General features: G+C 42.5%; 1 protein-coding gene and 1 long non-coding RNA gene across 5 annotated transcripts; one reads left to right on the forward strand and one right to left on the reverse strand.

Moving 5' to 3' along the window:
* Positions 1-569: 569 nt before the first annotated feature.
* Positions 570-26,299, forward strand: LOC5509523 (fibulin-2). 4 transcript variants are annotated; one of them, XM_032378450.2, is made up of 13 exons: positions 570-700; positions 4,650-4,869; positions 5,989-6,545; positions 7,751-8,491; positions 13,392-13,520; positions 14,607-14,783; positions 14,960-15,076; positions 15,538-15,639; positions 19,619-19,741; positions 20,068-20,190; positions 21,534-21,659; positions 24,212-24,334; positions 24,888-26,299. In XM_032378450.2, exons 4-13 carry the CDS (start codon positions 7,924-7,926, stop codon positions 25,016-25,018), a joined length of 1,719 nt encoding a protein of 572 aa, XP_032234341.2. In that variant the 5' UTR covers positions 570-700; positions 4,650-4,869; positions 5,989-6,545; positions 7,751-7,923; the 3' UTR covers positions 25,019-26,299. The 4 variants fall into 4 exon arrangements, with proteins under 4 accessions (XP_032234341.2, XP_032234343.2, XP_048589575.1 ...); XM_032378452.2 differs by lacking the exons at positions 570-700; positions 4,650-4,869 and having other exon boundaries at positions 5,276-6,545; XM_048733618.1 differs by lacking the exons at positions 570-700; positions 4,650-4,869; positions 5,989-6,545 and adding an exon at positions 6,602-7,101.
* On the reverse strand, positions 3,909-5,276 carry LOC116616360. The gene is made up of 2 exons (XR_007313998.1): positions 5,071-5,276; positions 3,909-4,915 (listed from the first exon to the last, which is right to left on the reverse strand). It is a non-coding gene; the product is annotated as an uncharacterized LOC116616360 (long non-coding RNA).
* Positions 26,300-26,920: the final 621 nt, after the last annotated feature.

A 26,920-nucleotide genomic window follows, 5' to 3' on the forward strand; every position in this document is an offset into this window, starting at 1 on the left:
TTCTACGGCAAAAGTATTTATTACTTTTTTTTTCGTTCTTGTTTCGGTTTGTCATGATATATTACGTAGTTGTGGTAGCGAAGGAAGTGTATTTTTAGCTCGAAGCTGTGGAGGAGTTCATTTGGCAGCGGTTCAAGTTCTTCTTTCGGCACACTGCCATCTTTGCACATTTACAAACCGGCCGAACTAAACCACGTCTAAAACACCGCACAACACTCACAGGAAAACTTAGTGATGAAAATTGCGGAGAATAATCACGATTATACCTGTTCGGGAATTTTAATCGGGTCGCAAACTTTTAACAGTTGAGTAAAGTAACGCCCACTCGCCAATATAACCGCCCATGACATGTGACACATAGCAAAAACGGCAATTTATTGCAAATATTTGCGACTGGTGCCCGCGCTAATTGCTAACGTTGTCAAAACATCCAGTTTACCTTTCGTGGGTCAATATTCAGTGACATTTCATCGACAAATTGCAAGCCGTTATTTCAAGTGTACAGACGAGTCTAGTCCATCTGTCAACACGAAAAGGCATCTCTTTAAGACTAGAAGGAAAACCTCCCCTAGGGAAATAGAAGAATGGCCCATGGCGGTGCACTAGGAGAGGTTCAAGACTAAAAGAGAAGAGCATCGCCTCTGTTGCCCTGCATTTTGTGCGCCGTGCAAACGAGTGTTCTAGGCTCAAGCTGAAGAAGGTAAAATGCTTGTCATACCGAGTGGATCAGTCCTTCCTTAATGTCTTTCTATAGGCCATATGTCAATGTCTGAACTAGCAATACAGACAGTGGCAACCTCATGCAAACAACCAGAATATGTGGAAAAAAATTTAATCACACAGAACAACCATAAGTCGTTATAATCCTGCATGTTTGGTCTGACCAGGTATTACTAGATAGTGCTATGAACAAACTCCTCTTTTAGTTTGAGAAAGCGGATGTGATATACGGTAAATGTTTTAGCCGTGTTTCTAAAAAAATTTTCTATGGAATGCGTATCTTGAGCTGTTCTAGACTGTTCGGGGCAGAACTGTGTGGTAGGTCAAATTCAATTATATATTTAAACAGCGGCTTTATTAATTTAATCCTAAATATTATTCTTAAACAAACTGCTATAGAAAAACGGTTATCCCATTCTTAGTCTTAAATGGAACAAATTTATTGTTCTATGCTAAAAGTCCGGTCTCAAGATTTGAGATACCCATTATTTTCCTGTTATTAAAATGTTGAATTAGAAACTGGGGTGTTGCTCTGTGCTAGGCGAGAGTTCAAGGTCTTTTCTTGGATCTCCCATATTTCACGCTCCTTGCGGCAGGAACCTTCTTCCATTTAGGGATTACACGTGTCAACCTAAAAACAAGGGTCAATGAGACCCTTGTCTTTCCGGTCGGTCGGATAAAACAGGTTCATTTGAGGGTACCTCTATTTTGAGGGTATCAAAATAGAGGTATCTCTATTTTCTAACACAACTAAAAAGAGCTGGAGTTCCCCAACATGAGCTAGTATTATTTTACACGTCATGCGTTAGATCCCTTATGGACTACGCCGCGCCAGTATTTTATAATAGCCTTCCTCAATACTTTAAAAATGAGTTTGAGCACCTTGAAAAAAGGGCAGTATCAATAATAACATCAAGAAGGTGTAAATTAGCGAAGGATATTGACATCAATCCGATTTTTGACCATCATAATTTACTGTGCAGCAAGCTTTTTAATGACACTATTAATAATCCTAACCAAGTACTCTTTTGCCGCCTGTAAATGATCACTCCCGATATGCTCTGCGACACAAGCGCCGTTTTAATGTTCCAAGACTTCGCACAAAAAGGGCTAGTAATACTTTCATATTCTGCATGATCAAACAACTTAGGCTGAAGTTATATACATTTTTATCATATATTTTTATAGGAAGTAATTATATTTTATCATAATAATATTTATAACTATCTTATTTAAATTTTTCATATTATTTTTAATTTTTTTGTACATAATGCGTAATTCAGCCTTTTGGCTGCAATGCATATATTAATAAACCATCTATCCTTATAACTAGTACCCACATACCTCGGTCACTGATACCCTTGTCTTAGCGGGCGGTCGGATAATACAGGTTCTTCATTAAGGGGTTACCCATATCGACCCACATACCTCGGTCACTGATACCCTTGTCTTACCGGGCGGTCGGATAATACAGGTTCTTCATTAAGGGGTTACCCATATCGACCCACATACCTCGGTCACTGATACCCTTGTCTTACCGGGCGGTCGGATAATACAGGCCGCGAAAAAATTTGGTGGGATCTAGCAAGGTCATGGTAACCATTCCGGGCGGTCGGATAAAACAGGTTGTCCTATGCGAGAAATTGTTTGTCACCTTGATCGCCCGTTGCACCTATTAGCACCAAGGTCAAGTTAACGCTTTTCAAGTGTCACTCGCCCATTCGCCCTAGCTACAATCCCATTTTTAACCTGAAAGGCCAACAAGTTTTTTCTTATAGTTGAGTATCAGGCCCTCAGGGGAGAAAAAAAGCCTGAGACTCAAGCTAAATATATTGCGAAGAGAAAGAAAGTGTAGGCTGTCTTGCTCCCGTAGTTGGTCAGATTAGTCTAAGTGGAAATTGTTTTCGTGGGAGCTTGAGAACTGTTGAGTGACAAGTCCCTGTTTTCGTGAAAAATATCGAACAAGGAACAGAAATAGCGCGCCTGCCCAACCCAAGCAAGGGCCAAGTTCAAATCTCAAGAATCTGAACACGGTGAGCCTCCTGACTAGGTTGTGTGACTGATAGGTGTTGTAAACCTCAAAGGCTGCACTGTTCGCTCAAGTAAAAGCGGCTTCTCCTCTGAAAAAAGGACCTTAATCTTTATTTTTTCAAACCCAGCAGTAACAATTTTCCATGGTGGGAAGACGCTCTGTGAGTGAGGAGGTTCCTCGGGAGAAATTTAAAAGCTTGTGATCCGTTTTCTTTATTTCATTCTTTTGTTATCGCCGACCGGCCACTTCCATGTGTCAGAATGATAGCACTCTGAACTCACTGCGTTCAAACTAGTATAAAGCGTTTGTTTTAAGAAATCCATGTGTCAAGTTGCACTCATCTTGGCTTGAGTTGTTACGAACTGTTTTGGAGTATTGTAGCCATAGTATTGGTCAAGGTCTTGCACGTCGTTCTAAACCACATCCGGTTTCGTAGGCATGCGCAGCAGCTTGAGCCCTTCGCGCGCTCGGAAATGCAGTGTCTCAGAGCCTTGGAAAAATAGCGAGAAACCAAATTCTCTGAAAATATCTCGAACAAGATAACCGTGTTTAATGAGTCCCGTGAAAGAATAGACCGAAGAACCAACTAGCCTCGAAAAAAATATTTAAACAAGACCGGGAAAAAAGTCATTAAAACCCCTCATTTGATCCTGATTTCGCAAGTGTTTTAAACCATGCCGTTGGGGGCGTGGGTACTAGAACCTAATTTCTAGATGACCCCTCCCCCCTCGGTGGGGGAGCAATGACAAACACACTTCTTGTAGAACTCCTAATCTCTCTTGGCATCCGGAAGTGGTGGAATTTAGCTTTCCTGGAATTTCGGTCAACGGGATCGCGCGGATTAACGCGTTGTGTCAACTTTTCTGCATCCGGCGTCGCGAGCCCCCGACTGGAGTTGGTGTGAAGTCTAGTTAGTGTCATCACAGAACGGCACCTGTCACTCAGATTTGATTTTAGCCAATAGTGGCTCGATGAATGGCTTATCAGGAATGCAAATAGATTGCACTCAATTGGGTTCTGCGGTAAATATTTTAACATTCTCTTGAATGGGTTTTGTCTGTATGTCTTGCTAGCTACTGTCGAAGAAGCAAAGCATTTTTCTCAACTGTACTTCTAAAGGATAATCATATTTTGTCAAAAAAAAATCCGTAACACCTGATTTTATAAGCTATTTTTATTGTCTGTTGCATGAGGTGAGAGAGTTAGAATGAATTAGCACGATAGGATGATATTGCATTTTATGAAACATTGAAACATTTTTCATTGAAAGTGCGCTTGTCTTGTCTGCTTGTCTGCTCTTGTCCCTAGAAATAAATAAATATTTATGCTAAGTTGAAAAAACTAATCCTAAATATTAAACAAATCATAGATATACATTTTCTCTTGAATAACGAATCCTGACAAAAATATAGCAGCTCTAAACTTTTGTTTGCCATGTAAAATGCAAATGCTAAAATGCAGAAACAAATAAATAATAGCTGACTTGGTATCGATGCACCATTGACGACATGAAACCACAAAACGCCCTGGCACTGTTGGCAACGCGTGACTAATGGGTTTTGGGCGTGCCTTTTTTGTTCTAGAAACGGAATACATTAATTTTTTCTTGGCGAAACATCGGCAATTATCAATGTTTTCTGTTTTCGGGTAAAGCCAAAGAAGGCCAGTAATAGCATCGCAATGTGATGTTTATCGAGACATAAACTCAGGCAGAGTCGTGAGTATGACGCGCGGTAGTGAGATTCCACGCATAGGTCGTCTCCCAACGTGCGTTTACCCAAGGCCGAGCACTTCCTTAATTGAACACTTCATTAGTCTGTCGCGCGCAATCTGACTCCGACCACAGCCAGGCTTCACCGGGCTCTATTAAAAACTCTGTGCTGTTTGTTTATTGAAGGTGAAATTGTCGGTAATGGACGACAAGCGATGAGCTAAACAGCCGTCAGGAATGCAGTTAACGGTACCTTTCAAACGATCCGCGCCGGCTAAAACCCATTTCTCCGCGTTTATCCAAACAACGCAGAGAGCAATAGGCGATAGCTACCCAGTACTCTGATAGCTACCGTGCGAAACGGCGTTAAGGAATGCGTGTGTACAAAACAAGTGCAATACTTTCGGTGAGTATTGTCTTCCAATTGTGTCTTCATAGGCACAGTGAACAAGCTGTAACAAAGGTAGCGTTATATAAGAATTCTTAAAAGAAATTTAACCGACGCGCAATCGAGCTTTGAAAGCATCAGAGAATAGAGCCCCGAATAAAGAAAGACATGACTTGGGTTATTCCTAAAGGCCAGTGATGTGCTCCATGATCTACTTACTCGATGACCTGCTCTAATGCAGTGAGTATTGCTACCGGTGATGACGGGACTCCCTCTAGCAAACAGAGCGATTATCTGCCTCCTCCAACTAGCTCGTGGGCGCGGGTATCCAGGTGTCCTCAATTGCGTGTTGTCAATTTGTCAAACGGACCAGCGTTTAAAAAGCACTCAGTTCTAGACTGCGCGACGCTATCCCCGGGGTATATGCAAAGCTCTAAACTTTCTACTCGTGCAGACAAAAATACATCTAGCTTCTGAGATTAAGTACTGGGCAATCGGAGCTTTGATAAGAAATTTACTTTCATATGCGCATTGTGATGGCTCACACTAGCCCACTGTATTGTAATAGTATTGCAATTGTAGCTGCGTAGTGTTGCAAGGTTGTTACAATGATACTGTGCAATGACGTGAGATTGTTGCAATGATACTGCGCAAAATTGTAGAGTGGAATGATTGTTGCGCAGTGTTGCAAGAGTGTTGCAATTGAATCGTGGGGTGCTATAAGTGTGTCGCGATAACATACCCTCGAAACCCGCTAAAATAACCACGTGACAGAAACTGGAAACTCCGAACTTGACTGATATCACGCCATGATTAATTGTAGCTGTTTTCCCCTTGTCAATTCGTAACTCGATACAGTCACTCGACCCGATTATATCATGCAGCGGTAGTTTATTATTTCTTTTTATTTCAGGAATAAACAAAAATAAATAGAAAGGCAGAGCGCTTACAAAAATTCGGCGTTGAAAACCTATTACCGCGAATTATCCGTGCTATAAAACTTTTCCAACCCTACCCCGATGACCCAAATCCCTGCTAACACGAAACTACTTTAGGGTTCCTTATGAATTTACAGGGCTCTTCGGTACTTTGATGTTTGAGTCAAAATTACTCAGATTTGATTTCTGCTCTCACTAGAAAATTACAACGAACATCAAAACCCGTGTATTTCCAGACATTGTCGTGACTGTCTCTTCACCCACCTGCGGAGTGTCCATCAACATGATTGACAGTTGACTGTCGATAGCTCCGCCCCCTGCTGTTTGTGCTCGATGCCGCGCGCAGTCGCGAGAGATCCTGATTTCCGCTTTCAATTCCATGCCCCGGATGGCTGTTGATGATGTTTTCCTGCCGCTCTAGTGTGGCAAAAGCGCCGAACGAGTCAAGTCATTAATTTAACGACCAAGCGATTTACGCGAAACCTTAGGTGCTATTCTCACTGATAATGAAGAGTGCTCATAGCAACAAGTGTACGATACGAAAAGTGAGCTCAGAGTTTTAGAAGGAAATCCTTCGTGGAAAGAGTGGGTTTGACCACTTCCTTTCACATCGCCCGCAAAGTGATCAGGCTTCAAACGTCCGCTCAGGTTCATGCTCACAAAGGCCAGACGCACATGGTAAAAGCCAGATCATAAACGAGTCATATATTACCCTTTTGGCGCCATCCAGCTTACAATCTTAAGGTTTATCTCAAGGTAAGTGCCATCAAAACAGTCATCCACGAGCTATGATGTGTTTTCCTTGTTGTACTTACTGATTCTGCTAGTGTGTGGTCAACCGAATCCCCGCGCGGGACCCAGATAAGGAAAACCAACAAACTGCTCCGTAGTCAGTGTAGCGCATTACTGTTGAGTGGATGGATGAATGGTTGACTAGTATATACTACTCGAGACTCGTAGCTCAATTAAACGGATTCGTTAGGTCTTCAAATCGATTTCTCTGGCAAGTGAATGGGTTTTCTAGAGCTCTCTAGCAATTGAATGGGTTCTCTTGCAGTAGAATGGCTTCTTTGTGACACTTTACTGGGTTTTCTGACCCTAGCTTAACTGACATAGCTAGAGCCACTTCGAGGTTACAACTCGTAAGGGACCATGACCTTGTTAGTGGTAAAACACACATCTTCGTGGAGGTCGTAGAACGCCCAGCGAAAAACATTGCTTGAACACGTACGTCAAACTGGTAGTTGCGGAAAAACTCGTAGTTGATATCAAAAAGATGGAGTATGGTGAAATGCACTGTCAAATCTGCCAAGTTAGTATAAAGACATTTATCTTTCGTTTATAATGTGCAATTTTTAAAAGACTACTACCCGACATGTTCTCGTGTGAACTCCTTTGATAAATCCCACTTTTTTTGTTTTACCAAATTAATGACATATGCTCCTATACAATATTTCGTCTCCCTAATTTCCGTGTTTTTCGCTATTACTATCCTCCATGGGTGATCCATATTTTTTGTGAAGCCACTATCGAAGTGACGATATGTTACACACAACTTATTGGTATAGAATTTCTCAGATTAACGCGAGTCAGTTGAAAGTTAGTATCTGCGTCATGGTCCGTATCACCGAGGATCCCTCCCTCGCTATAAATAGGGCATCTCTTGCACCTCTAGATTGACCCCCACAGTCTTGGGATATCCCAGCCACAACCGCAGATCAGAGGCTCGTCCAACAAGTGTAAACACAGGCTAACTCTAGTTTCTCGTTTGGTGCAATTGGTGATTTTTAGATCGTGTTTGAGAGGTAAAGATAAACTCCCTGCGTGAGCTAACACTAGATCGGGTGACCGTGTGACCAAAATGATTCAACCCTACTGATTATACTCTCACAAACTGGGCTTACGTAGATCCATTGGCATCGGTTCTACTACCGCAGTAACTTTGCTTATTTGCTCTGCAGGTCTAGAACTTACAGAGTATTTTGCTTCTCGTGCGCTGTTTACGCGTTCCACGGGACAGCGGTTTGTGGGCCATACGACAACATAACCGTCGCGGTGTTGTTGACTACAAGAGCGCAGAAAATTGAGGGTCGCGAACTCAAGAGCGCAGAACATCCCACGTACCTAAACAGACATGAGTACGCTCATTAGAATGTGCTTTTGGATGGTTGTACTTGTGACTAGTATGGACTCCAGCAACGGGAAAAAACGGTTACCGATTCCCAAGTCGTTACTCGTTCCGGGAGCGAAGGGAATTGATGTTATTGACGAGGCGGTGGAGCTTGTTGATGAAGCGCAAATCTTCTCCGAGGATCATCACTTTACCAAACGCATCGCGATCGTACAGAGCGCTATAAACGCGAGCTCTAACGGCGGTGGTTTGTGGCAAGTGGATTTGTGTGTGTTTCGTGAAGTGACTCAAAACAGAAGGAAATACACCAACTTGGTGAGACTGCAAAAACTCGTGCGACGTAAACTAGGTATCACCTGGTCTCGCGTTCGTCACCATGATCTGCGCAGACCTCTCTACTCTATCTTAGCCGCGCGCTTGGCTCTCGAGACTACCGTGGAATCTTTCCCAAAAAACGTGAAAAGTCAAGCACGGATATGGGCGCAGAATTACCACAAATGTCCTGAGACAAGCGGCGCATATACTCCACCGGAGGAGGCGAACAAACTGGACGAGAACACTTTCGTAAAAGGTACGTTTGAAACAATTTAATTCCAGTTATCTTCGGGATTTGCCGTAAGGTTTTGATTTTCACTGATTTCAGCGCGTGTTATTTTTTAAGATTTATTAGTCCACGCAATATTGATTTGTGTTGAAAACTAGGAGCCAATTGTGTAAAATAGAGTATGATTGTTTTACTCGGAAAATAATTTGGTTCTCACTTGATGTTTTGTGGTCAGAGCCGTGATTTATCTGATAAAAAAACTCAGAGAAATCATTGGAATGAGAGTTCAGCTTGCAGACCGGAAGTGCTGTCAAATCTCTCTTCGCGATACTTGCTGAAACCCCTTTTCGAGCCGGAAACAAGTTTTACTCAAATTTAAGCTTTCCTTGTAAATAGGGAAACCAACAAAGTGTTTAGACACCCTAATGGTTTTCTTCGAAAGCTGAAACCGATGAATGACTTCCTTCTTATAAAATCTTGCACTAGAAAGGGTTTTGTATCTGTGCTACAAGCACTTGAAAAGGTTCAGGCGGGCTATTTGTTTGACTAGATCTCTATTTCCCTATTCAAACCCTGGCACGTGGTACGTGTCCAATTTACGGCTTATGTTAGTCGGCCACGTCCTTGCTCGAAAAGAATACTTGATCGCGATAATTTGTGTTTTATTCCTTGTATTGTATTTGTTCGTACTCATGTCTGTGCTGAAAGTCGTTTGGCAATTCGCGTGTTTAGATGACCCGCGTGTCAGAGGGAGAATGTTATGATTCGAGTCTCGTATACCGATTAACTCCTGACGAGGCGGTCATGAGATGTGCACAGAGTCCAACCTGTCACCACAAGTTTTCGCAATTTTTTCCGCTCGTTTATAGCTCGCCCTTTGCTTATGTTTTTTCGCAATGTGCAAACGCACGTTCTTCGTGAGCAGAACTCAGCACCTTTGGAGTCATCGGATCGTCAGTAATGGCTCCGAACCCTTGAGAGGGACTATGCTCTGAAAATTAATTAACAAAATTTAATTAAACAACGCGAAATGATTTTTTCGCGCTTCAAGTTCAAAATGGTTTGCGCGTGTGGCCTAGATCGGGGGTATCACTGCGGTTTATCTAGACGCCAACTCAAGCACCCCTAAACTTATGATTCGTCAATGACACCATGAGTCTATTCGCGTAATATGTCCTTAGACCTCGCTAGACAAGTGTTCCCCCAATAATTCGCTCTAATCTCTATTTGACTCTACTGATAATAGTTTATATTTACACTACCAAGAAAAAATGGTCTAATCAAGGCAATCTTGTCTAGATGTGCCCTAGGCCGTCTGCACTTCTGATAGATACGACTGAACTTTGACTAGTATTTTTATCTCTTGTTGAATAATCCCAAGCCGATACCTGTCAGGAATAATGAAAAATACTGTCAATTCAAAGCTACTAGTCCTAATCCAAAAATGACTTTTTGTCAGCATTTTCCTCCCTCTATCGCTGTATTGGTGTGTTGTGTCGTTTTAATTTGGGTTAATAGGGTGTACGATTTAGCGAATATAATTTCAATGAGATCGTTTTTTTTGTGTGTAATAATTTTGTGGGTACCCTGTGTTCTTTTCTGCGCTTTCAATTTTTCAATGTTTGTCTTGTTCTTTTATAGCCGCACTATGTATTGTGTTTACCTACACGACTTGTTGTTGTTATTTTGGACAAACACGTTGTAATCACACTCGTCTGCGAAAACGCACCTTCATCAAAAAACAACTTTCTCTTGCGTAGAAAAAACACCCATCAAATTCCGGGTTCTTTTAAACGGCTGCAATTAAAACTAAATCCTCATCAAGCTCAGTTTATAAACAAGCTATCCCGACGGTATTTTTGTGACTATTTATTCTGTAGCCGTGAAATCTGGGACACGCTTTCACTGACCGCCAAGTCTAAGTACTGCTGATCGTACTCATATGACGCCATTTATCGATTGAAGGTTTTGCATTAGCTCCTACGAAAAGCGAGCTTCTATAAATCCACGGTTTATTTGTCTGAAGCAAAACTTTTTAAATTCACTTTGCATGGTAATAGGATAATCTTGTGTGATTATCTCGTCTTTTCTTAATTCTTATCCCTTCTTTTGCAAGAATACGGCGACATTTTGGCAGTATTGTGCGATCTGGGGAAGCCATCTGACAATTGACGTTACAAGTCCTTTAAAAATCATATTAAGCTTAGAATTAGGGACATATCTTCAAACTTGTGGCTGTTGAGTTTTGTTGTAGCATAGTCTTGACCTTGATGACATTGCCAGGACAACATCTCTTGAAGTCTGATGTTCCCTCGATAACTTGCAAATTGACTACCCATATGCGAGACATGCTGCAAAGCTATTTCATCCAAAGTAATCTAGAAAATACTTCTGGCGTGCTGACTTTATAATTGCTTTTGATGGTTTTTTTCTTGTGTATGCGTTCGTGTATGTGAACTGATATTTGTTATCTTTGGGATTAGTAAACAAAGTTTGCAAAACAGGTTGTGCTTCTCTTTGCTAGCTGGAAGTATCTTATAAATGAAAAAGTGTTAGTGAACAATGGCAAATTTTCTTCTTTATTGAAGTCCGGTATTATTTAAGCATTTTCCCCAATTCATTCAAGTTATCTTATCTTTGCTTTAAAAAATAACAAAAATAATGTTATTATATTATATTGCGTGTATCGACACGATTTTATTTTACAAAAGATGAAAACAAATTAAATCCTTCCCTGCACCACATTTTTCTTGTTTAAAAGATATCGTTGGTGCTCTGATTCTATCCCTCCGTTGACCATATATTTCTATTTTGTTCTTTTCATGTACCGTTTCAAAGGCAAATACATGCAAAGGAAGTAATTCGATGTACGGTATCTGAAAAGAACGGCGTTTGTCCTAGACCTAATAGAACGTTTAGAGGATGTTGCGCGCGCATCCAAAATGCCACAGACTGGCTTGCCACAGCTGATGTAAAATGTCGTACAAAGTGGAGTTTACAGACAAGGCCATAAAAAATGCTGTCAGGATGCTTTAGTCCAATTGGCGCTAGAGTCAAATACCCTCTTTCATTCGCATTTTGGATCAGCTGTGGCCCGCAAGTTCGTTGCCTTTTGGATGCGCGCGCAACATCGTGAAAACGGTCTTTTCTATCCCTTCCAGCTGTACACAGTCTCACTATCTACAAGAACACCTTGTATAGATTAACTGTGCGTCAAATTGCCGCCTCTCTACGGGATCTGCCATTTTGATAATAAGACCTTTAAGCTTCTTCGAGCTATGCGCGACTTTAGTTACAAGAACACGTAATCAGCAAAACTGTTCGTTTCTGCTCTTTCTTTTTCTACTTTCTGCCATTCTTTCTCTATCTCCCTATTCTTCATGCTATTTCAATCTCTTTCTCCCTAGTAGCAAGTTATATGTCAGCAAACTATTATCCAATCTTTGTCTTTTTGTTCAATTCTTTCTTTATCTCATTGGTCGGTTCAATAATAATCTGCATCCTCTTTCTCCCTGTTAGCACGTATGTCTTCAAATTATGAGTCAAGATACTTTTGTTCTCTCTCTTTCTATCTTTCTATCTCTATCTCTTTATCTTGATAGTGCTATCAGTCTTTCTCCCTCTCGATCTCTTGATTTGCATTCGCCGTGCTAATTGAGGTGTCATTGTTCCTTGTGTTCCTTCTAAATTTTGATAAAGGAGAACGCGTGGATACAAGACAGAAATTCGAGTGCTTGTAAGGTCAAATGCAAAACGCTTCTCTAAACAACAGTAGCGCACTGTTTCGCGGCATATCCAAGCAGGCTCATGCCGGGACTTGATGTCAAACCATGTGCGACAAACAGACAAAAAACGCGGTGGAATAAAAAAAGGGCGCCTTTTCATTACCAAACAATATCGGCAATTGGGAGTTTAGTATCCCACGGTCTCACACAGTGGTCCAGCGGCGCTGTAATAACCACAGATCTCACTAGGGATACGCGCAGGAATACGAACATGCTGTGCTGTGCTCTATTTAGAATCATCTCGCTTTTCTAGACTCGTCGTTTCGTTGTCACCGCTTTTACCATTTTAAACCCCCTTCGCCCCCCCCCCTCCCCTCTTATTCGGTCGCATTCTATACCTCACAACCACCCCCTGTCCCCTCTTATCATTCTATCAAATGTTCGCCTCTTTTTTTCCGAGAATGTGCACACAGGGGAAGCTTCCCTCTTTCTCTGAACATCAATCGAATTCATTTTATGTTACCACATTTTATGTTATTACATTTTATGTTATCACATTGGTTTGCAAGGCTCTGACATCCTTTATATTCTCAAAGAACCAGAAAAAAATGCTTCTCCGTTAAAATTCAAGGAAATAGTTACCATCACGTTTCACGAGAATTCCAAGCAAAAGAGCGAAGTATGTCCATGCTTTTCGTGTAATTTCATATGTCGTTCGTCGACATGCCATGTTGTGCGTGCGCGCGTCTTTTTTCGTCTAATTAAAGGATTAGAGTGTCTATGTAGACTCGATAGACCATCGTTTAGCAGTTTGTAAGTCCTAGTAATCTTGAATTGCCATTTTGCGCGTTTAATTTATACTCACATAGTTTCGCATCCTCGTTCGGTGTTACTTATTACTTTGTTTTGTTGCTTTCATCGCGTAGTAGGAAAAGAATGTGATGGTCTGTATGTAACTCGGTCGGCTTTTGTTCTTAGCGCACATTCATTTATATAAATCTCTCTGTAAAAATAACCACGAGTACAAATAATATCGATTTTTTATTGTTTTCTGAATTTATTCATCATTGGAAAAGAAAGAAAAGGGGCGTAGCTTCTAAAGCATATTTCGTAGCTCTAATCGTTGTTATACCCAAACCCCTTTAATATCCTAAAGCTCAACTTTAGCTCATTCCTGCTCTTTGCATCCTCTTTGATTTCAGTGGTGAAGAATTCGTGCTACAGTGGCTATAATAAGTGTGAGCATTTTTGCCACGAGCTGCCTCAAGGTCGCACGGCGTGTAGCTGTCGCAAGAGCTTTACCCTTCAACCAGATGGCAAGAGCTGCAAGGGTAATCTTCCCATGGAATTTCCTGTTATTATTTTCTCTATCCTTCTATTGTGACATAGGAGACGCGTAATTGTGTGTGAAGCAGGTCAGGGTAAACCCCTGCGGGGTACGACGTCCGTTTTTTGATAACACCTTCTTTCTTGTGGCTTTTTTTTTTAATAAAAACAAAATAGAGAATGTGGAGAGCTTATGCAGGGCAGAAGCCAGAATTAAGCTAACCGAGGCAAAGATCACAGACAACGATAAAGAACCCGCTATACTGACGCAACTGCCTCTATTCGCCTCCTACTGATGGATACCGCCCTGTTAAGGTTCCAACAAAAGAAAGGAACCAGTGAGTGGGGAAACTTATAGAAGAGGGATGTTTCTGTGTTGAGACGCTTGTTTACTGAATCTCACTTGGTGATCTCACCCCATGTGCAGAGGTCGACTTCACAAAAATATATTTTTGGGCTTCTAACGCGCTAGGCGCCTACGTTGCGTAATCACGAATTCTAGAGAAACAAGTTTAATGCACTCGAGCCCTCCCCTACCATCAAGAATCACGATTGCTTTCATTCAAAGGCGTTACCCGGGCTCGAATACTGAATCGGAAATGTTCACTCCGGATTGAGATCGATTACCGTGTAATATCTTCAGTAAAACCTCAATATAACAGACGCGCATCCCTTCTGATCAAAAACTAACTTCTGATCACAAAATTCCCTTCTGATCAAGGACTATTTAGTTCACCTCTCTTCTGGTCAAAGTTCACTTCTCTAGTCTCACGGGCAGGATAAGGAGGTGGGGGGTTTCCTTCTTATGATAAGACCATCTAGTTTAACTTCTCTAGTCTCACGGGCAGGACAAGGAGGGGGGTCTTCCTTCTTATGATAAGACCATCTAGTTCACTTCTCTAGTCTCACGGGCAAGGATAAGAAGGGAGAGGGGTGCATCTGGCCCTTCTTCACAGGGAAATCTATGGCTACCAATCAAAGCCAAAGAATTCTAAACAAAAGGCCTACTTCATTTCTCTATGAGCCCTGTTCATTAAGAACAGGCTAGCATTAGACTGTCGTACTGATGATTGTGGTATTTTTTCCTTTAGAGGTAAAGGCGTCAGAAATCAAGGTTGCTGAGGAGCCCCTGGAGCTCAACCCAGACCCACGCTCGTGTGTCGTCAATGGCAACCAGTGTGAGCAGTCGTGCATCAAGGTCCGCGGTATCGTCAAGTGCACGTGTCGTCAGGGCTTCGTGCTACATAACAATGAGTTTAGCTGCTTCGGTAAGTCTCTGTTACCATGGATACCGTAGGAACGACGGACGGCGAACTGAAGTTAAACGTTTTCCCTCTTTGTAAAATTTTGTCTCAACCCGATATACATATCTGAGAGTATCTCCCTGCGATCACGTGCTATAGTCTGTTGTGATTGGCTAATGTTGTATGATATTCTCCCGTAGATATGGACGAGTGTGAGCTATCTCCGTGTGATCACGAGTGTCATAACACTCCTGGTTCATACTACTGCACATGCAAGAAGGGATACACCCTCCAAACGGACATGGTCACATGCAAACGTGAGTTATAGCTAAATCGTATGAATGTTTTAGGTAATATGTCAGAGTTAGGGGAATGAGAACAGGAAGTAAACCTTTACAATGAGAACATATAAGATTAAGAATATTCGAGCTTTAATTTTAGTAAACACCTTCTTTGTGCCCACATAATAACTCATCGTGTATCTCTCCTTGGGAAAAGAACTTTATTTTTATTTAATTTTCATACCTGCTTTCAGCTGGTTCTGCGCTGGAAATCCAGCCTTCAATTTCTTGCACGGGTTTGTGGTTTGTTTTTCTTGCAGTTTGAAAAGCTGTATGTGGGGAAGTCTCTGCGTTTCCATTCACTGTTGCCACTCTTATGATAATGATGAAAAATAATGATGATGATGGTGATGACGCTAATCACATGTAAATGTGATCAAATGCATCCTTCTCATAACTGAAGTACCTTGATGAATTATATTTGTCGTGTTTTGCAGAAGATCACGGAAACTGTTCCGTAAATGACGTGGGGTGCCTGGACCGCTGTCCCGGCTGCCCTTGCCCGCCTGGCATGTCACGGCAGAATGGACACTGCGTTGGTAAGTGCGCGTGCGATAAGTGGTCAATTCATTCCAGGAGAGAGGGCAAGATAAATATATCACATAATATTCCCATCTCCTCGTCACCCTCTTGAAGGCGCTTCATGAATAACAGACTACAAAAATATTATATGAATCGACATTTACCAACGAACTTGTTGTTTGTGCCTTTGTGGCAAAGGAGTGTACGGTTTAGAGGTGTAAAGTTTTGAGGGGTGTGGTTTAGAGGGAGGGGGGGAGGTTTGTCCTTTCCAGAGCTTGTATGGCTAGCAAAACTAGAGACAAGCTATAAAATAACACGTCCTCGCTTGAAGCGTCAGCGAAACTGCTCTGTTTTCAAAGACGCGTAAAACATGCCATTTCAACCTTGTGTTGATTTTGTTCCCTTTCCAGAGCTAACAATGCTTATTTATTCTATCCTCGGAATATTTTTAAGAAGTGTATCGCAATAAGGGTCTCTCCCTCATTGCTAGAGACCCATTAACGAGGCATCCTGTGTTCTCTACAAACTTTTATGCTTATCTCTGGTGACAAAAATGTTTACCATAACGACATTTTGATTACAAATTCATCCCTCTCTCGTCTCACGTTAAATAAAATTATAAGCAGTTTGCCGTTTTTTACAAATAATCTCCTCGCCGCGGCCTGTTAGAAGTCTCTTACAAGAAGCTAATGTGATATTCTGTTTACATATTTGAGTGCAATTTAAATATTTTCTCTTTTTTTTTTTGTTCAATTCGTTGGCTTTCCTGCCATTTGCAAGATCGTTTAAGGAGCACGTTATTGCTACTCGCGCTACTCGCCGCAAATTTCCGGCTAATCGATGTTTAAGTGAGTCAATGCTGATGCCACATTTTCTTTCAACAAACGCTAATTGACCGGAGGGGACTAGTGCCGTCTACTCACGTTCGGAGCATGCGCATTACACGCCTGGTTTCCATTACCGCACGCGATGACATACGGACGGTGTCTACCAACCAAGCAAGGAGGCGGTTTCTCTGATAAGAAATACATGTAGTTCACAGTAAATAATAACACATGTTCTCGAATATAAGCAAAACAATGTTCTAAAGTTGGATCACAAAGATAGATTGGAAGCAGAATACCCCACCCAAAAACGAAACAAAAGAAAGAAACATAAAAAAGTAAGAAAACCTTCGCTAAATGGCACAGAGAAAATGATTTAAATGACAATGAAAAAATCGTGCATGCCAATCTGATATTGTCTTGTAGAGAGAAACTTGTTTGTTGCGCTCAAAAAGGTTGTACCATTAGAACTGCTGCAAACAAAGCTTCTAACATCGCCTATATAGCATTTAGTACCTAATAATTATTCTAACTGTCATATACTGCCGTGTAATACTACTGATTTCTCTGACTTGAATAGTGAGGCTTTAGCACTTCTCATGACAGAGCGCAGACTTCTAGCCATAACACCCTCTCCCAGCCCCTCTCCCCTGTAGCCCCTTTCCCTCGTTGCCCCTATTCAACCTTAAAGCCTGCACTTATCGTCAAACATAAGCTCTGACTTTTCTTGTTAAGATATTCTGAGACTCGACCCCCTCTCCTCATTTCGTCTTCCTCAAGTTCTGACTCATCCCTTCCCCTTTTCTTGGTGCATAACCCCCCCCCCCCCCCATCTACTCGGTGGCCTGTGCCTAACGCCTAGCATCGCATGTTCCTGCCCCCTCCCCCGCCCCTCCCACACCCATCACATACTCTCCCGCTTGTGCTTCTCGCATAAAACATCGGGTGTAGATCTTCTTACTCCCCTCCTTACAACCCTACCCGTCACATGACCCCCTCTTCTCGGTCGCTTGTGCTTCTCGCCTAGCACATAGTGTGTACATGTTTTTGCTCTCCTCCTTTCCACCCTACTTGTCCCATGACCCCTCTATTCGGTCGCTTGTGCTACTCGCCTAGCACATAGTGTGTATATGTTTTTGCTCTCCTCCTTTCCACCCTACTTGTCCCATGACCCCTCTATTCGGTCGATTATGCTTCTCGCCTAGCACATAGTGTGTACATGTTTTTGCTCTCCTCCTTTCCACCCTACTTATCCCATGACCCCTCTTTTCGGTCGCTTGTGATTCTCGCCTAGCACATAGTGTGTACATGTTTTTGCTCTCCTCTTTTCCACCCTACTTGTCCCATGACCCCTCTATTCGGTCGCTTGTGCTTCTCGCCTAGCACATAGTGTGTACATGTTTTTGCTCTCCTCCTTTCCACCCTACTTGTCCCATGACCCCTCTATTCGGTCGCTTGTGCTTCTCGCCTAGCACATAGTGTGTACATGTTTTTGCTCTCCTCCTTTCCACCCTACTTATCCCATGACCCCTCTTTTCGGTCGCTTGTGATTCTCGCCTAGCACATAGTGTGTACATGTTTTTGCTCTCCTCTTTTCCACCCTACTTGTCCCATGACCCCTCTATTCGGTCGCTTGTGCTTCTCGCCTAGCACATAGTGTGTACATGTTTTTGCTCTCCTCCTTTCCACCCTACTTGTCCCATGACCCCTCTATTCGGTCGCTTGTGCTTCTCGCCTAGCACATAGTGTGTACATGTTTTTGCTCTCCTCCTTTCCACCCTACTTGTCCCATGACCCCTCTTTTCGGTCGCTTGTGATTCTCGCCTAGCACATAGTTTGTACATGTTTTTGCTCTCCTCCTTTCCACCCTACTTGTCCCATGACCCCTCTATTCGGTCGCTTGTGATTCTCGCCTAGCACATAGTGTGTACATGTTTTTGCTCTCCTCCTTTCCACCCTACTTGTCCCATGACCCCTCTATTCGGTCGCTTGTGCTTCTCGCCTAGCACATAGTGTGTACATGTTTTTGCTCTCCTCTTTTCCACCCTACTTGTCCCATGACCCCTCTATTCGGTCGCTTGTGATTCTCGCCTAGCACATAGTGTGTACATGTTTTTGCTCTCCTCCTTTCCACCCTACTTGTCCCATGACCCCTCTTTTCGGTCGCTTGTGATTCTCGCCTAGCACATAGTGTGTACATGTTTTTGCTCTCCTCCTTTCCACCCTACTTGTCCCATGACCCCTCTATTCGGTCGCTTGTGATTCTCGCCTAGCACATAGTGTGTACATGTTTTTGCTCTCCTCCTTTCCACCCAACTTGTCCCATGACCCCTCTATTCGGTCGCTTGTGCTTCCCGCCTAGCACATAGTGTGTACATGTTTTTGCTCTCCTCCTTTCCACCCTACTTGTCCCATGACCCCTCTATTCGGTCGCTTGTGCTTCTCGCCTAGCACATAGTGTGTACATGTTTTTGCTCTCCTCCTTTCCACCCTACTTGTCCCATGACCCCTCTTTTCGGTCGCTTGTGCTTCTCGCCTAGCACATAGTGTGTACATGTTTTTGCTCTCCTCCTTTCCACCCTACTTGTCCCATGACCCCTCTATTCGGTCGCTTGTGCTTCTCGCCTAGCACATAGTGTGTACATGTTTTTGCTCTCCTCCTTTCCACCCAACTTGTCCCATGACCCCTCTATTCGGTCGCTTGTGCTTCTCGCCTAGCACATAGTGTGTACATGTTTTTGCTCTTCTCCTTTCCACCCAACTTGTCCCATGACCCCTCTATTCGGTCGCTTGTGCTTCTCGCCTAGCACATAGTGTGTACATGTTTTTGCTCTCCTCCTTTCCACCCTACTTGTCCCATGACCCCTCTATTCGGTCGATTATGCTTCTCGCCTAGCACATAGTGTGTACATGTTTTTGCTCTCCTCCTTTCCACCCTACTTATCCCATGACCCCTCTTTTCGGTCGCTTGTGATTCTCGCCTAGCACATAGTGTGTACATGTTTTTGCTCTCCTCTTTTCCACCCTACTTGTCCCATGACCCCTCTATTCGGTCGCTTGTGCTTCTCGCCTAGCACATAGTGTGTACATGTTTTTGCTCTCCTCCTTTCCACCGTACTTGTCCCATGACCCCTCTATTCATTCGATACATCGGGTTTGCACGTGCTTGCAGAGACAGACGAGTGCTCGCTGTACAAGGGCGTATGCCATCACAACTGCGTCAATACTCCTAGGGGATACCGCTGTGCATGCAGCCCGGGCTATTCACTCGACGAGAATGGCATCTCGTGCTCAGGTGCGTGTTACCCGTGGGATACCCGCATGACGCTGCCTTGACCCGCAGGATACCCGTGCAATACTACTTTCACCCGCGGGAATTTTTTTGCGATAATGCTTTGACCCGCGGGATACCCTCCTCACGCTAGCCTTGCACTCAGGATATCAATGCAATGCTCTTTGACCCGCGAGTTTTTATCCGTACAATACTACCTTGACACGCAATAACCGTGCGAAGTTGTTGTTTAGATACGGATGATTGACGTATCATTGTTGTTTAGATACGGACGATTGACATGTCGTTGTTGCTTAGATACGGATGATTGACATGTCGTTGTTGTTTAGATACGGATGAATGCGCCACGGGTGCCCATACCTGTCATCATAACTGCATCAATGTGCCAGGAGGGTACTTCTGCTCATGCGCAAAGGGGTTCCGGCTCAACTATGATCTCAAGACGTGCGTGGGTGAGTGGGCTCCCTGTGTTGCCACACCAGTACAACTTGTAATTGGGTGTTTTTCCGTCTCTTATGCTTCGTGTGTACAATACGTCGTTATGCATGTGTCGCTAGTTCTTCCTGCGTATTGAAATCACAATATTTGCTATAATATTTAAAACGCTTTTATTGGGTGGAATTATTATTATTGTTTCTGCTTACGTCTCCTGAGTTTCTGCTTACGTCTCTTGTGCTTCTGCTTACGTCTCTTGTTGTTCTGATTACGTCTATTGTGCTTATGTATTCGTCTCCTATGCGTACATATATGTGCTCTTGCGCGTATATGTGCGTCTATTGTGCTTATATTTGCGTCTCTTGCGCGTACAGTTGCGTATTTTGTGTGTATGTTTGCGTCTCCTGCGCGTACAGTTGCGTATTTTGTGTGTATGTTTGCGTCTCTTGCGCGTATAGTTGCGTATTTTGTGTGTATGTTTGCGTCTCTTGCGCGTACAGTTGCGTATTTTGTGTGTATGTTTGCGTCTCTTGCGCGTATAGTTGCGTATTTTGTGTGTATGTTTGCGTCTCTTGCGCGTACAGTTGCGTATTTTGTGTGTATGTTTGCGTCCCTTGCGCGTATAGTTGTGTATTTTGTGTGTATGTTTGCGTCTCTTGCGCGTATAGTTGCGTATTTTGTGTGTATGTTTGCGTCTCTTGCGCGTACAGTTGCGTATTTTGTGTGTATGTTTGCGTCTCTTGCGCGTATAGTTGCGTATTTTGTGTGTATGTTTGCGTCTCTTGCGCGTACAGTTGCGTATTTTGTGTGTATGTTTGCGTCTCTTGCGCGTATAGTTGCGTATTTTGTGTGTATGTTTGCTTCTCTCGCGCGTATAGTTGCGTATTTTGTGTGTATGTTTGCTTCTCTCGCGCGTACAGTTGCATATTTTGTGTGTATATTTGCGTCTCTTGCGCGTATAGTTGCGTATTTTGTGTGTATGTTTGCGTCTCTTGCGCGTATAGTTGCGTATTTTGTGTGTATGTTTGCGTCTCTTGCGCGTACAGTTGCGTATTTTGTGTGTATGTTTGCGTCTCTTGCGCGTATAGTTGCGTATTTTGTGTGTATGTTTGCTTCTCTCGCGCGTATAGTTGCGTATTTTGTGTGTATGTTTGCTTCTCTCGCGCGTACAGTTGCGTATTTTGTGTGTATATTTGCGTCTCTTGCGCGTATAGTTGCGTATTTTGTGTGTATGTTTGCGTCTCTTGTGCTTATATTTGTATATTTTGTGTTTATATTTTATTTTTTTATGTTTAATGCTTGCTTAAATCGCCCTCGTCTTTTTCTGAAGCATATTTGCATATTTCACATTACTTCATAGATATCGATGAGTGCGCACTGTATCCTGGGATATGCAAGGCTCCGTCTCACTGTCGTAACACAATTGGCGGCCATCGATGCGAGTGTCCCCGAGGATTTATCAGCCACCACCAGGAGATTTGTATAGGTAACCGGCGCGCGACGGCAATACACTTACAACACACTTTGGATATACAGGCAGGCGCAGACAATATACAGTCAACTCGCAGGCAATTTACAAGCAATGCACATGCAACATACAAGCCACCACCAGGAGATTTGTATAGGTAACCGACGCGCGACGGCAATACAGTTACAACACACAGTGGATATATACGCAGGCGCAGACAATATACAGGCAACTCGCAGGCAATTTACAAGCAATGCACATGCAACATACACACAAGGCGCAGGTGACATGCATGCAACGCGCAAGCAATATACACTTAATTCGAATATATACCATACTGTTTATGTAAAGAGAAGGGAATATACGGACATAACGGTGCGGTGTCCTTTCCCGCATAGATTTGTAATTCCTTGCTACGCAAAGCGCTTTCGGATTTCGCCTCTTCGTGGTTTTAACAGATGTATGTTGGTGTTTAGCAGGAGTTGTTGTAAAGCAAGAGGCAAAGCTATGCAGGAGGGGAAATAAAATGATACCGTTATGAAAAGTAATTCCTACGCCCGGTACAAATGATAACTTCTGAATGCATGTACAATATTGACTGTCCATGTACATCCAACGACAATCGGTACCCGGACAATCGGATAAACGGTCCCTGTATTCCTTTTCCCTTCCTCTAAAAAGCGGTCTCTAATGAAAATCGAAATACCTGTTGGATAGAAAGACTTGGTATTAAAGGCAATCGGAAAAAAATGAACAGGTTTTTATTGACATTTATAAAGAATTTTAGTTAAACACTCACACAATAGTAAGTTAGGCATTTGGTGGTGGTTTTTTTGTAAGGCTAAGTTCAAACGTCGTATTATCCATGAACCTTGTTAAATGCAAATGCATGCAAATGAATCAAGTCGATTGTTCCATCTTCATTTGCACGCATTGCATTTAATACGGTTCATGGATAATACGACGTTTAAACTTAGCCTGAGGCGCTGTTAAGATAATATGCTTTCATATTGTTTCATCGTGTAAACTATGGGTTAGGATCGCGTTTCTTTTCTGGCCACGTTACTTGTGGATCTTCATTTCACTCTAATCCAGAGATTTACACACAACACGCTTCCCTCGCTTCATGGCTCTGTGTATTGACTGTTTCGGTAACCTAGTGAAGTAGATTATTAAGCACTCTATGAGCATCAAGTGATTCAATATGAAAATGCATTTTGTGTGTTGGCCGCGAGTAATGTTGATAGTATAGATTAAGCATTAAATGAGCACCAAGTGATTCAATATAAGAGTCTTCCATTTTGTGTGTTGGCCGTGAGAAATGTTAATAGTATAGATTATATGCCAATCGTTTGGTATCAGCTTTCTCTTATTCTCTGTTTTCGAAATATGAAATTTTAGACAAAGACCCATCCCCCTCTCCCCCCCCCCCTTTGAGGAGGGATTTTCTCCGTCATATAACAAACTTTACATTTGACAGCTTTGCATTTATTCGTTCCTAATTTTTTTAGTCCATTTCCCAGATATTTCTTTTGTACCCCTCTTCCTTGTTGTTTATCGTTGTATCTACCATTATTTCATATTTCTCTGAGTATCTATTTGTTTCATATTTTCTATCTTTCCCATCTTCCACTTCCTGTCTCCCTAAGTATTTATCGTTCAACTATTTCCTTATTATTTCTCAACATTTGTACCGAGTTCAACTATCAAGTGACTTCAATGGATGTTTGGCTGCTACTGACATATCTCGTGATCCGCCTCTTTTTCCTTTCCTTACTTCACTCCACTAAGTGACTTTGTATTGTCCAAAAAGTGCTACTTTGCTCGTCGGCCCCCATTTACGATACGATAACTTGATAGGGCGATAGAGCCACTTCCTTGTATTGTCTACTGCTAACCCAAGCATAGACACCACAAATGTTTTGATAAGTGAAGGAATATTAATGTTGTTTATGAGTGCACTTTATCGGAATATGCTTTTAGTAACAACAGTCAGGCCAGATATTTATGGTAAATAAGACAGTATTCGAGAACTGTCATAACGTAGAACCCCAGGCTTTGTCTGGGAACTTACTGGGGCTGCATCTCGGCGGCCAAGGAGACTCTTGAAAAATGTATTACACACAGCAGCTTGATTGATTAAAGCGAAATCTATGGCCTGGTTTGACTAATTAAAAGACAAAAAAGCCCACAAAAAAAGAGAAACTAGCAAAACTCAACATATGTCATGTTTAGGCGCATCTAGCGGTGAATATCATGGTGGTGATTCATGTTGCTGTTATAAGATGATACGGGATCGCTATAATCTTTAAAGTACAAACAGTAAATGCGTAAAAACAAAATTACAAATAGTGCTTAACCACACTTAACAACTTCTTCCGAGACCAGAAAAGCACACGTAAGAGCACTTTATTTCGATAGAGACTTTCGCCCTAAACACGTGGTAAAACCGGTAAAGGTGCCAGTAAGACATGCATTGAGGCTTTGCTTTCTTTTCTTCCCTCGTCCTTTAAAGTTGCTGTTAAGTGCTCAAGATAATATGTACTAACTTTTCCATCTATCGTTCGCAGATGACGACGAGTGCCAACGCGACAATGGCGGTTGCAGTCAGCGATGTCAAAATTTCCCCGGTAGCTATCGGTGTTCTTGCTGGTACGGGTTTAGCCTACTACCCGACCGGAGAACTTGCCAAGGTACGCACTATCGTATTTAAGTGATTCTTCGGGTTTTTAAAATCATAGAAAAAATGTTTTATGAGTAAGTTCCCTTTCACTGTTTTCTTTTTCACTGTTCAATAGTAATCGGCATCCCATCCACTTATCTGAAAATGTATTTTCAAGCATCTGGTCCAGGATGACCGAATCCCACAGCCATACCTTTCATCAGTTTTACTCTTAGCAATCTACCCCAACCCTCCCCTCCCTCTACTTTCAGCAATCTATCTTAACCCTCCCCTCCCTCTACTCTCAGCAATCTATCTTAACCCTCCCCCCTCTACTCTCAGCAATTTATCCTAACCCTCCCCTCCCTCTACTCTCAACAATCTATTTTAACCCTCCCCCCTCTACTCGCAGCAATTTATCCTAACCCTCACCTCCCTCTACTCTCAGCAATCTATCTTAACCTTCCCCCTCTACTCTCAGCAATTTATCCTAACCCTCCCCTCCCTCAACTCTCAACAATTTATCCTAACCCTCCTCTCCCTCTACTCTCCACAATTTATCCTAACCCTCCCCTTCCTCCCAGATGTTGACGAGTGCTCTCGCTACCCTGGTCTTTGCCACCACCACTGCATCAATATCCCAGGGGGATACAAATGCGCATGCCCACCTGGCCAGCGGCAGCATTTTAACGGGCTCATCTGCTTGCCTGCCTAACAGTCGACGAACACGTGACTACCACGTCATTGGCACGTGACTGCCACGTCAGTAAAACAAACATATCCGCTGTGGTCAGCGGCTTATACCACAAACACTACTTGCGCTGGAAGTGTGCAACGCCTTAGTGGTACATACCGCTAATCACATTTATGAGACAGCGGACGCAGGGACATGAACTGAAATTGAGGAAGAAAGCATTGTCCGTCGCGTTTCACCGGACTTTTTATGAATTTATGATATAATTAAGTGCACATTGGTGCAATATTTATGAACTCAATCCATGTATAGATGACTATTTGTAGCCCACTCTCTCGGGATTCCGTTGGCTAACAATGTCAGCTAAAAATGTACAAACTCCAGCGATGACACTCCGGCCTAAAAAAAATTCATTTTTCCTTACATGAGATGTGACGTTGGGGCCGTCAATCATGGGAATGTTACTAGGGCGAGGCTAATCGACCTGAACACCCTGACTTTGGTGATATATCGTGACGTGACCTGAACACGTGACTTTAGTGATACATTGTTGCGTGATCTGAACACTTCGCATTACGTGGCTTGTGATCTGAACACGTGACTTTTGTGATACATCGTAACGTAACTCATGTGACCTGAACACGTGGCATTACGTGACTAGTGACCTGAACTCGTGACTTTGTTACGCCGTGACGTGAGTCGTGTAGTGGACTATAGATGATTTTGTCGTGAGGTCGCCGCGGGAAGCAAACGGCACAGATACGTTCACGGGACGGCATAAAACAGCTTTCTTACTAAACAGGAACGACTTTTAGAGAACACATTTGGGTACCTTCGGTGCTAGGGAGCTTCGCTAACTCGAGGTAGCAGTTCGAATTATTGAGTGATAATGAATAAAAATTAATACAAAGGGACCTTAAAGCTAGTACAGTTAGCATATCTTCAGGGAAACGTCCGTCTTATCAGAGTGATCTGTTTAAGAAAACAAGCAAGGTTTCTCCCATTTGGTCGCTTTATTCGGTACGTCTTATTGTTAAGTTAAAAAGTAAATTCTCCATGAGAATGCTGGCAAAGCATCAGTTAATTGACTTGACCCCTGTGCACCACGTGTCCCCTTATTTGGGCTTCCTGTGTCGCACAATTGAGGGTACAAAATTTCACCAAGGGAGGGAGGGTTCATCGATAAAATACTTCAAACTACAGTTTGCAAATATAAACAGATCAGCTTTCAAGTGTAATTTGAAATGCATCTATTCAAAGTTGTTTTTTACACTTTATTAATAAAATATCTATTACAAAGTATTTTTTCGTCGTTTGTGTTGCTTGAAAAGCAAAAATAGCAAAAGAAAAATGCCGATATTTTGAAAATGATATCCTTCACTAAGCATATGAAAACATCAAGAGGGCTGTCCTTTTAATATTACAAAAAGTGAACATAAACATTAAATAATTCAATGAAGAATAGGAGAATGATTCTCATAAGAAAAAATCCTCATTCGACACTTCCCCAGACCCACTTCGCAGCTGTATCTCAGGTATATCAATACAGTTATGGGATAAAACGTGTTACTGACTAGCTGAATCAATAATATTACCACACACTCGCGCCATCGTGACGCAATGGTTTGATAGCATTATCAAGAGCAAATTAAAAATCTCTGAAGTTATTAAATGACAAGCCCTGTCTTAACACGAAGCGACCCAAATTGATAAATAAACCTTTTTTTATTAATTAAGAACTGCTTCTTACGAGATCTGTGAGGGATGATGGATAGATATGATTTCGGCACAACCCCTGTATAGCTTCCTCATGATGCGGGCCAGGTTTCTCTCCATTTCCACGTCTGTGGATTTATGCTGCCTCATCAAGACTTTGCACTTTTTGCTCCAAGGTAATTGATTACGATCTTCCCGATCCGTCTA

This window comes from Nematostella vectensis, chromosome 10 (assembly GCF_932526225.1).
Source record: "Nematostella vectensis chromosome 10, jaNemVect1.1, whole genome shotgun sequence".
Classification (NCBI taxonomy): Eukaryota; Metazoa; Cnidaria; class Anthozoa; order Actiniaria; family Edwardsiidae; genus Nematostella; species Nematostella vectensis.

What these genes read in the sequence shown, in the direction of transcription:
- LOC5509523 (XM_032378450.2), top strand. Translation starts at nt 7,924, where the DNA reads ATGAGTACGCTCATTAGAATGTGCTTTTGGATGGTTGTACTTGTGACT. An exon ending in GGACATGGTCACATGCAAAC is followed by an intron (nt 15,077 to 15,537) that starts GTGAGTTATAGC and finishes CGTGTTTTGCAG; the next exon opens with AAGATCACGGAAACTGTTCC. An exon ending in CGACCGGAGAACTTGCCAAG is followed by an intron (nt 24,335 to 24,887) that starts GTACGCACTATC and finishes CCTTCCTCCCAG; the next exon opens with ATGTTGACGAGTGCTCTCGC.